The following is an 11,643-nucleotide window of genomic DNA, read 5'->3' on the forward strand; positions in this document are numbered from 1 at the left end:
AGCAAAGTGTTGTAGAGTCGATGAAACATCTTTGGCCTGACAAGGCATATGAAATGGTCACCTTGGACTGTGGGAAATTGTGACACCCATTTCTCAAAATGTTCAGAAATTTTGTAGCCTATACAATACATCAGAAAAATAGACATATTAATCAATAATAAAACCATTTGTTAGTTGCTTCATAAATGTTGAAGTCTTAACAACAGTAATATCTCTTTACTCAGACCTCCATTAAAGTGGAACAGAAACATTTTTTAAAAACCTGGAAAGATTTAGAAACGGGTTTGCTGTTGGGCTGCAACCATCATGCTCATCAGTAAGTCTGGTAAAAATGGTTTGCAAGAGAGGTAGAAGATGGCAAAGTGGTGCACACCTCACACTGTGGCAGCATATCTCCTTCTACAACTGGCACGCCAAACATCTCCCCCAAACTAGCTCTTCACTCCTCTCGCCCTTCCACTCCACAATGCTGCTGACCCTAAAATGCATCTGGTGTTAGAATGCGGGGACTATTTCAGGTTCTGAATGCCAGCCAGGGTGTATTTTTACCACAGAGGGTCAATGGCATGGTGAGGGGGGGGGGGGGGTGCCTGGACTGACAAAGTGGCTAGTTACTATAGGAATTAAACCAGCTAATTAGCATTTCACCAAAGAGCCTCAGGCTCATCTATTACGAGTTGAAATAGATGAGTTAAATATGGTTTAATCTTGTAGAGAGTAAACGCACACAGAGACAGAGAGAGGAGGTAACGCACACCACGGAGAAGCCCGAGAAAGGTCTACAGGAAGTCTGGCCCTCTGACTAGAACAATGGGCTGAGGTAAACAAGGCCACGGTGCCACACAAAGAGCAGGGAGGAGGGGAAATTATGGCCTGAAATAAGCGAAGGCATAGAACGCTGCTTAGGGTGGGTCACTGCGATCATTGCTGCCTCAAACTCGGGGTCCCAGAATATGTGGGGATGCTGGGATGTAGCTGTGTGCTTGACAAACGACCGGAGGTTTATGCAGCGCCACAGGCAACATGATGATATCAATCATGGCAGCATTAGTGTCGGCCGTATTGTGGGGCATCGTGGGGGAGGAGAGCAACAGGCCTCATCAGAATTGTAAATGATCTTGGATGATACAGAAATGGGGGTGGGCAGCTTTGGGGATGAATGAAGAGAGGGGGGGGGGGGATTTCATGCTCTACTGATGCTCGATTCATGTTCACTTCGGAGAAAAACTGCCGACTTCACTCACATTCATATTGTTCTTCAACATTCTGTTAACATGTACATGGATCAGCTGGTGTGAAAATTGTTTGCTCTGTTGTTTTCCTGGTGCCTCACGTGCAACACACACTTGCAAGTCTGTTTATGTAATGCCGGTATGGTGTTTATGTGGATTTTATACTTGCATAGATTTAAACGTGTGTTTATGTGCTTTTTCTGTTTTGAACCTGCCTTTCGATTAGGGCTGGGCGATAAGGAGAAAATCAAACATCACAATATTTTTTACCAAATACCACAGTATCAATATTGATATATTGTAGGGTTGATCATTGGTGCTTTTACCAGACGGTATCCTGTTTCTGCAAATTAGTAGTTTAATCACTATTGTTTGTAGTCCAATGACCTAGTGCTGGGCGGTACCGGTTTTAATTTCCCATATGATATTCATTTTTCACACACCGCCATACCGGTGCATCGTCGAAACAACTGCTGTAACTCTTCAACGGGCAATATTGTTCGCCTCTAGGGGTGCTTCGGGCAGAGCTAGTTGATTAGAGTGTATTGAGAGGGAGCCCTAATCATGGTTATGACTTTATAACAACAATTAATAACCCACAACTAATGCTCTTTAACAGGGCAAAACACCACGACACAACAGTTTGTGTCAAATTAACAATTTGTCACACTAATAATTGTACGTTTATGAAATGACACCGCCGAACGGCATGCTGGGTACAGCTCGCTTGCTAGCCCGGTAGCACAACAGTCTGTTAACAGCTGGGAGAGGCTCCGTCGCTACAGTAACGTTAGATTAATTAAAGAACAGAAAGGAGCGATGCAGGATGAACAAAGACAGACCGGAGATGCACCAATAGAGTCTGTGCCCAAGAGAGAAGCTGTGTCTGCTGTTTGGAAGTTTTTTGGTTTTAAAAAATCCGACGTAGACCAAAAGACTATATATTGCAAAGTTTGTCGAGCCACTGTTGTTGCTGTTGGTGGTAACACTAGCAACTTACTCCATCACCTCAGCAGAAAACTTGTGTTGGAATACCAAGAGTGTAATTACGGTCGTCAACCAGTAATGTTAGCGCGAGCGTTAGTGAAGCCAAAGGGTCAGACATCGCTTGAAGAGGCCTTTGCTCGAAGCACTGCATATGACAAAAAAAGCAAGCGGTGGAGTGACATTACGAACGCAATAATGATCCACCTATGCAAGGACATGGTCCCGCTACAGACAGTCAAGGAAGACGGGCCAGAGCAATGATTAAAACACTGGATTCAAGGTATGTCTTACTGGGGCAAAAATACTTCAGCCAAACTGCTATCCCAACATTATACTAACAAACGAGCAAACCCAATAGTATGCAAAGCCTTTATACATGATGACATTAAAATGTTTTTATATTCTATGAACTCCTGACACTAGAGTAAGCCACTATAAACCTATATAAGAACCCAGTCAAGGAAAAAAGAAATACCGTGATATACCGTGAAACCGCCAGAATCTTAAAAAATACCATGATACAAATTTTTGGTCAAACCGCCCAGCACTACAATTACCTCATTTTCTGTTTTTCCGTTCAGTGCGAGAAATCGAATGTGTTGGAACCAACATCTTCGGAGCATGTTGCTTTAGCAGCTTAGCAAAGCCTCAGATGTCCGTGCCACTCTGAATCAGTCAAGTTTTTGTATTTCTCCGTGTGTTTCGTTTCGTAACGGAGATTCAAATTGTAATCCTTAAACACTAAGATCTGTTCTCCACAAACTAAGCACACAGCTTTATCTTTGACTTCAGTAAATAAATAAATACTTAGAAGTCCATGTTTTGCTAAAAACTCGACACTCACCCTGAGGTTTCTTCCTTTTTTCTCCCCGTTAAAGGGTTTTTTGGGGAGTTTTTCCTGTTCCAATGCGAGGGTCCTGGGACAGAGGATGTTGCAGGTGTACAGATTGTTAAGCCCTCTGAGGCAAATTTGTGATTTGTGATTTCGGGCTATACAAACTTAATTTAATTGAATTGAATATAAAGGGGATAGTTTCACTGCTCAACTATAAGGGTTGCCTGCTTGCCCGGGGCAAGTAAAATGCCACATCGGGCTAGTAAATCTAGCTAGTTCTTTTTTTTTCTGCCTAATGATGGAAGAAACTAAGGAGTGAGCCATGTCGCTGCCTTCTCATCTCCATTGAGAGGTGCATATGCTCAGTACTAGACGGGCACTCGTGAGAAAATGGCGGTGGGTAGAGACAAAGTTTATGAGCTGAAGCGCAAGAAAACATTTAGATTATCCTGGAAAGAAGTTCAGTTGGGTGGCGTTAGAGCAGGGGTCAGCAACCTTTTCTATCCAAAGAGCCATTTTGCCCTATTTTCCACCAAATAAAATTTGTCTGGAGCTGCAAGAAGCTATTTGATATCACAGCTTATAAAGTTGTATATATATACAAAAACTATAGTTTGTTGTATTTATGAAAATATAGAACAAGAATAAAGAATTCTTGACATTTATTTGCAATTTTACCTGATAAAACAATATCAAACTCTTATGAAGAGGAGAGTTTGCTGCAGCAGTTGAGAAATCATCTCCAGCGTGACACTTTTCAGCAAATGCTGTGTGCTTGTTCTGGAAGCATAGAGGTAAGTCAGCATCGTTGGCAGTGAAAGCAAATGAAGACGTCCACGCAGAATTAAACTCTCTATTTTCCTCTGTGACTTTTCTTTTTTTGGATTTATCCATTTATAGTTTACAGAGGGCGGGGGTCTGAAAATCATGATTAGCCACCTGCAGGGAAAAGCGCTTGACAGGGGTAGAGGATTTAACTGCCTGTGGGAATAATTAACATATAAGATTCTGTTCATTCTTGATTATAAATTATATTCTCTCTGAACACGTTTCTCTTTTTGGAGAGTCATGTGAGATAACTTCTTCGATTAGCGCAATTTCCCTGCTCTTCTTTCTATTTCCTCGTCTCAGCCCCGTGTGTCACGGTGTGTGTAAACCTCGCTCGAGTCAGGAAACTTGTCAGAATACCCATATTTGATTGGCTGAGCTGCATCACCTGATGGGATTTGCAATGCATTGGTCGGTGTGTTTCCTGCACCGCCGAACAAGTGCCGTAACGGCTGAATAAGAGGCACCGGTTAAAGTTTAAACTCGGTGCCCAATATGTATAATTCCGAATTATCTATCGGTTTTTAGTTCCTGGGTCCGGATCCGGTGCGCCAGTTGGGGACCTCAGGGAGCCGCAACAGAGAGGCTCGCGAGCCGCAGGTTGCCGCAGGTTGGGCAAAACTCCAGACTCAATTACTTCAATAGAGATTAAACATGATGATTAATGTTGGACTTTGTTGTCATTTGAGAACTGCAAATAAATAAAACTATTCATAGGGGTAAAGTAGATTTTTGACCCAGTTGCCCGACCGGGCAATTAAAAAAATATATAAATGTTAAACCCTGAGTTTAACCTCGAGCTGCAACAAAAACAAATAAAAACTAAGCAGTAATTATATTAAAAATCGATTTAACTGTTTTGAGATTTTTTTTTCTCTCATCTCTGCTTCTCAAATATGAGGATTTGGTGGTATTCTTCGTCTTCTACAATAGTAAACTTAATATTTGGAGATTTTGGACTGTTGGTTGGACGAAACAAGACATTTGAAGGAGGTCACCTTTTCAAAAGAATCATTAGTTGCAGTCCTAATTTGACCACATCACTGACCATTAGCTTGTTAACTTAAGTTAAACTGCACACACCAGATGCTCAGCAAGTTGCAATGATTGGTGTTAGCAGAGCAGACAGCGGGGCATGTGGACTCAGTATGGTGGAGGCTTATCAGTGTCTCCTCAGGGACTCGCTACAGTATACATACACACACACACACACACACACACACACACACACACACACACACACACACACACACACACACACACACACACACACACACACACACACACACTCCTTCCAAACCAACAGAACACCCATACATAAAGTCTCAAACACAGAAACCAAAAACACTTAAGAACTCTGGTGGTGTCACCGAAATAAGACATATTTTGCCACTTGACTGGTACATTTTGGAACACATGTCCACTTGTGTCAGTCACAGCTCACTTTCGAAACACACACATACACACTTTACTATTCTGAACTTTGGTCCAGAGGCTCAGTTGCACAGACAGAAGCTACCAATCTGACTGTGATGCAAGACCTCGGCAACAAAAGCAAGCAGCCCTCTATGCTGTTAGAACTGTAGGTAAAGCGTGTCAAAAAGTAAAGACAATAAGTGAGTAAAATGAGTGAAAATAAATATATATGACAGCGTAAACACGCTGCAAGCCAACAGCTGTACTGGCAGGAGGAAGACTAAACACAACAACAGGAATCCTATAATAAATATACAGGTATTAATCAAAGCCCTGAATAAACACTGCCCCCTTTTTTGTTAATAAGAGCATTCTTCTCCAGCTGTGGAGGCAGCATCACCTCCTCTCACCACACGTAAATGCAACTCAGCTTTTGCTTTAACAACACATTTAAACTGGTCAGAGGAGACCTTCCTGTGACAAGCTCTTACTTCTAGGGTTTATTTTGCTTTAAAGGTTCATTAAAAAAAGCCTTTAGAACAAGTAGAACATGGCTCACAGGAGACTGCATGTTGCACACGTGACCAAAGATGATATCTTCTATTTGGAAAACACAGTGAGTAAAAACTAAAGTCCAGTTATGAACGGTAGTTTCACTTCGACGGGTTCAGTGCAGCACAGCTGAGCACAGGAAGCTTAAATCAGATTATAAAGTTTAGAAAAGATACTGAGACAGTAACACTGTTAACGCGCGAGGAGCTCATCTACCTTTAATGACCACAGTTCATTGGGGTGCTGACACCAAGCACTGCTGGAACTCTTTATCCTGCTGTTAATGAACGTTATTGGCAGTGTAGGTCACTGTCCTTGGTGTTTTGTGGTTCATATCATAATGTAGCATTACACTCACTGTTGTACGCATGTTTTAGCTAACTTACAGCGTCGGAGGATTTATTTTTATTCAACAATTCTTCGAAGATGTGTTGGGTTGGAGGGCTGCTGTGGTTCTATTTTTGTCTTCAATACCAACAATATGTCATAGAATAGAGAGGCCATACCTGCTAATTCGTCCGGTTCCAGTCCAGTTTCTGTGTCTATTCCACAGATAGCAAAGTAGTGGGCGAAGCGGCAGGGCGCCGCGGCGGACACCGCTGAGCTCCCACTCATCCCGGCTACGGTGTGCAGCTCTTGTCCGCTACTAGTTCTCCGAGCGACACATCTTCAGGGGAAAAACCGGGGGGTAAAATGCTCCGCTACGATTCTGCGTCGGTTCCTAGCTGATAGACTGGTAGCATACTAACGTTGTTTTAATGTTGTTGCGGTGCTAGTCCGCTTTCAACGGGGTTGTGTCCGGGCTTGACGACACACACTGCTGCCTGCGCTGGACGGGAGAGCGTTGTGTGAATCTCAGGCTCGGAGGAGTCGCTAGGCAGGGCGGGATTTTTAAATCTAGTTCTCCGTGCAGTCCCGTCAGCCTTAACTGGAACATAGGGCCAAATGTAACGTGTTTCTTTTTATTAAGGATGGGACAGAAAGTGATCATTTGCCTTTTCACCGCTCTCCCAAATCACGTTTCAATCGTATTTCACCAAAGCAGCCGCGGCTACATATTAATACGCACGGCATACGTCATCATGTAGTATAGTGCTATTTGTTGTTTTATGTCTATAGTGCTGCACCGAAGGACTACGCGGAATAATTCCTTCTTCTGCTTAGCATTAACAGGTTTTTGCCAGGGGTGTAGCAAGTCTTTAATGGGGCCGCAATCAGTGTCTATCAACTGTATAAGACCATGTTCTGTTGTACAGGAGTCCAACATACAAAAACAAAACAGGCAGCATGTTTATCATTTATAAACGTTTTTTTAAATGTTTTGTTTTCCTTTTGTTCTGTTTTGACTATCTATGTACTCTTTCATTAATTGTCATCTTTGTCTTTTAACATTGTAACATTATTTTGTACAGTCACTTATCTTTTTCTATAGTATACCCATGTATTATAAGTACTTTGTAACCTTGTTTAGATAAGTGCTATACAAAATTAAGTTGTTGATTGTTTTGTTATTATTATTGTAATGGTCAACCAAGAAGTTACCAAGATGGACATGGATTCCATTTTTTTAAATAAATAATGACTATATCCACTTTTAGTCAATTACACAAAAATCCATTCGATTTTCCGATGAACGATGGTCAAGTATTGAACATTTATTTTGAAAGATGAGGTGTTAAGGCACCACTTTCTGCTATCACAGCTGTTAAAATGTGTGACACAATCTCAATGCTTGGAGCCAAAATTGTACAGCTGCCAATTTAACATGTGACCATTTCCAAAGTGTCAGTATAACTACTCCCCCTAATCAGATGTATAAACAGAATGTGTATGTCAAGCAGTTTTAGTACATTTTAGATATCAATAATAGCATTTCTCCCAGCAAAAAATTGTATTCTCACTAGTCGGGATGGTAATGAAAGACATCCACAATACCGTTGTTATTCATAGAAATTATATTTCAAGATATCTACAACTAAATTTAAGATATATTTAAATCCTTATAAAGAAGCCGTTTTGGCATAAAATAGATAGACTGGATATATAATGTAGATATTTGTAATTTATGAACTCATAATAATTAATTAATTAATTCCTCCTATCACAAAGAACATTTCAGATATCCATAACATCGTTATTCCTAGGACAAATTACGTCACATTTACCATTCATGTGTATATGGTTTTCAATTTGAGATATCCAAATCAAAAATGTTTTTATTTTCAACTGAATTATAACTACTAACAATTGGATTGTAGATATCTGAAATGGGAGTTTTTTTGGGGGTAAGAATTCTATTTCAAGTCAATTTTCAGTATCCAGAATGTTCACAATTGCGTTTGTGAACATTCTGGATACTGAAAATTGAATTTGAATCTGCAAATTGAAAGCCTAACTGATGTGAATGGCAAATGTGACATTATTTTTCAAGGAAGAATGCATGTCTGAAATGTTAATTTTGCGTAGGAACAATTGAATTATGAACATCTGAAATATATATCCAGTCTAGTTTTTAAATGTTAAAATTATGATAACATGTGACAAGTTACAATAAATAGTGTAATGCAGGCACTGGTGTGTGTGATAACAAATATAAATGAACTGTTTGTGCAGTATATATTCCAATGTCTCTCTCTAGTGGTGAAACAGAAGAGCACACAAGACAAACAGCAAAGGTTTGATTTAGGACTTTTAATGTATTTTCACATTGACACTTTAAAAAGTGATAGAACATTGCACATGGCAATACTGCAATCAGAGCTGACTTTTCAAAGTACACATTTGTTCAACCTTCAGCCAACACAGGTTCTGTCTTCTTGGATATCGACTCATTGAAATACACCAATTGATCAGTTTCAACAAATGAGAAAAATGCAGTCTTAGTCATATTTGTTTTTTTAAAAGCCAGACAATGACTACACTTGCTAATTAACACAAATGCATTTCTCAAAGAATTTTTGTTAGTTACAACCTACTTTTCCCCATTGTGCTTAATATTTCTTATATTAGCTTTGTAATACATTCTTGTGGAGATTGCAGTAAAAACTCCCATTTCAGATATCTACAATCCCACTGTCATACTGAAGTGAGCTATATGGGCATATTATTACCTCTGGACATCCAGAACACATGTCAACAATACATTTGTGGATATCTGCAACTGCATTGTTTATATTCATAATCCTATTCTTTTGTAGAATTGTGGATATCTGAAGTTAAAATTATGACGAGCAACAATTGAATTATCGTGTCTGAAATGGGATTTTTAATCCTAGTAAGAATTCTGTTACAGATTTCCAGTGTTCAGAAATACAATTAGATAGATATCTGAAATTAAAATTAGGTCTAGCAACAATTAGATTCTAGATATCTGAAATGGAAAGCCCAAAACACATGAATTGCAAACATGACATCATTTGTCAATGGAAAATAAAATAAGATAATCCTTTATTAGTCCCACAGCGGGGAAATTTACAGGATTACAGCAGCATACAGTATAGTGCAAACAAGAGACATAGTAGAAAAACAAGATCAAAACAAGTATGTACTATATATATATATATATATATATATATATATATATATATATATATATATATATATATATATATATATATATATAATATATATATATATATATATATATATATATATATATATATATATATATATATATATATATATATATATAAATATATATATATATATATATATATTTATATATTTATATATTTATATATATATATATATTTATATATATTTATATATTTATATATTTATATATATATATATATATATTGAACATATATAATATATATAATATATATATATATTATATATGTTCAATATATATGTTCAATATATATAATATATATATATTGAACATATATATATATATATATATATATAATAAAACTAACGATTATTAACTAAGTAAAAAATCCACAATAACTAAAAATATTATATATACAGACAGAATATTTTTTTATTGCAGTGTATTTATAATGTGCAGATTTTTTGTGCTGTCTACTGGGAGCACAGCTGGTTGTGCGGTCTGACAGCGGCAGGAAGGAAGGACCTATGGTAACTCGCCTCCATACACCGGGGGTGAACCAGCCAGTGGCTGTAGGAGCTGCCAGGGCGTCCTGCATGGGGTGTCCATCAGGGAGGATAGCTTAACCACCATTCTCTTCTCTCCCACCACTTCGACTGTATCCAGTGGACACCTCAAGCACACTGCTGGCCTCCTTGACAAGTTTGTTAAGTCTCTTCCTGTCGGCTGTCGAGATGGTGCTGCCCCAGCAGACCACTCCATAAAAGATGGCTGATGCCACCACAGAGTCAAGGCAGTCACCCCAAAATACCTGAGTCTTCTCAGCAGAGTCTGCTCTGACCCTCACTACAATAACATTGTTGTGAATAATCAAAATGTTAATTTTGACAAGGAAGAATTGAAATCTGCAATATTTATCCAGTCTAGCAATAAGTAGTTCTAGCACCTTACGTAACATTCCACCAATCAAATCCCTTCGATTGAACCAAAAACAAAAAAACATCTGGTCCTCCCACCATGTCATGCCCTCCTCCTCGGGTCAGGTTGACATTCTTGGCAGGTCACATATTTGTATGCACTGTTCTGGGAAATGTTCTGCCTTTCATCCCAATGTTTCATGGCATGACTTTTAACTAATGTTCCCCAGAGACTCATAATGTTCCGTTTATCTTTTCAGATGTTTTTATGAAACCAAATATGCTGGGTTCAAAATAACAAATTATATGAGGTCACGTACGCTTATTCTTCAACAATGTTTATATGGCTTGCAATAGAATGTGTCAGGTTACAATAAATAGTTTAACACAGGCACAGTATATATTCCAATGTCTCTCTACTCATGAAATGGAAGAGCACACAAGACAAATAGCAAAGGTTTGATTTAAGACTTTTTATGCATTTTCACATTGACGAGTTAAAAAGTGATACAACATTGTCTATATGAATACTGCAATCAGAGCTGACTTTTCAAAGTAAAAAGAAGGTAAAATATATATAGAGAGATATAAAAAAAAATATCAAAATACCTGATAAGTTTCAACTGCATTCAGAGCAAAGAGATTTAACAAGTTAGAGTTGAATGTGTATACATTTTAAAGGTAGCTGGTAAAAAGAACACACACACACACACACACACACACACACACACACACACACACACACACACACACACACACACACACACACACACACACACACACACACACACACACACACACACACACACACACACACACACACACACACACACACACACACACACACACACACACACACACACACACACACACACACACACACACACACACACACACACACACACACACACACACACACACACACACACACACACCTTTGGAAGCGAAACAAACTTGACTCGGATTTGTAGACACTGGCACCCTTTTCTCACAGATAAGGTCTTGGAGGGGATCTACCCTTCTTCTCATCCATGCTGGAACCTACGATGACAAACAGCAGGAAACAGAAAAACAGGATTACACCTGTATCTGAGAAATCCAGATTAAATTGCATAGTGCGTTGATTGGCTGTAAAAAAAAATGTCCATCGTGCATGGGGCAAACCATGTTAGAGAAAATGTTAAGCGTCACCTTTTGTTGGCTTTGCCGTTGACTTCTCTGACCACTTGTAACCTTCACCCACAGAGTGTCCTATAGTAGGAATAAGGGTTAACATGCATTCTAGTTAGATGGATTAAAATAACGACTACTATCTGAATTTAT

The 11,643-nt window shown here is 38.9% G+C and overlaps 1 protein-coding gene and 1 long non-coding RNA gene across 6 annotated transcripts in view; both read right to left on the minus strand.

Annotated features, from left to right (window-relative positions):
- LOC142931966 (DENN domain-containing protein 5B-like) overlaps positions 1–6,792 on the minus strand; it is an 80,389-nt gene extending 73,597 nt beyond the window's left edge. For both annotated transcript variants that reach the window (XM_076076142.1, XM_076076141.1), the window contains exon 1: positions 6,357–6,792. In XM_076076142.1, coding sequence (XP_075932257.1) covers positions 6,357–6,465 — 109 coding nt within the window. In that variant the 5' untranslated portion in view covers positions 6,466–6,792. The remainder of the gene's footprint in view (positions 1–6,356) is intronic.
- A 3,981-nt stretch (positions 6,793–10,773) lies between these two features.
- The window catches only part of LOC142932021 (uncharacterized), a 32,519-nt gene continuing 31,649 nt past the window's right edge, over positions 10,774–11,643 (minus strand). For all 4 annotated transcript variants that reach the window (XR_012947447.1, XR_012947446.1, XR_012947445.1 and 1 more), the window contains 2 exons: positions 11,512–11,571; positions 10,774–11,361 (listed from right to left, as the gene is read on the minus strand). This is a non-coding gene — a long non-coding RNA (uncharacterized LOC142932021). The remainder of the gene's footprint in view (positions 11,362–11,511; positions 11,572–11,643) is intronic.

The sequence above is a fragment of the Anarhichas minor genome, unplaced genomic scaffold (assembly GCF_050575085.1).
Source record: "Anarhichas minor isolate MPS153535 unplaced genomic scaffold, ASM5057508v1 ptg000055l, whole genome shotgun sequence".
NCBI lineage: Eukaryota > Metazoa > Chordata > Actinopteri > Perciformes > Anarhichadidae > Anarhichas > Anarhichas minor.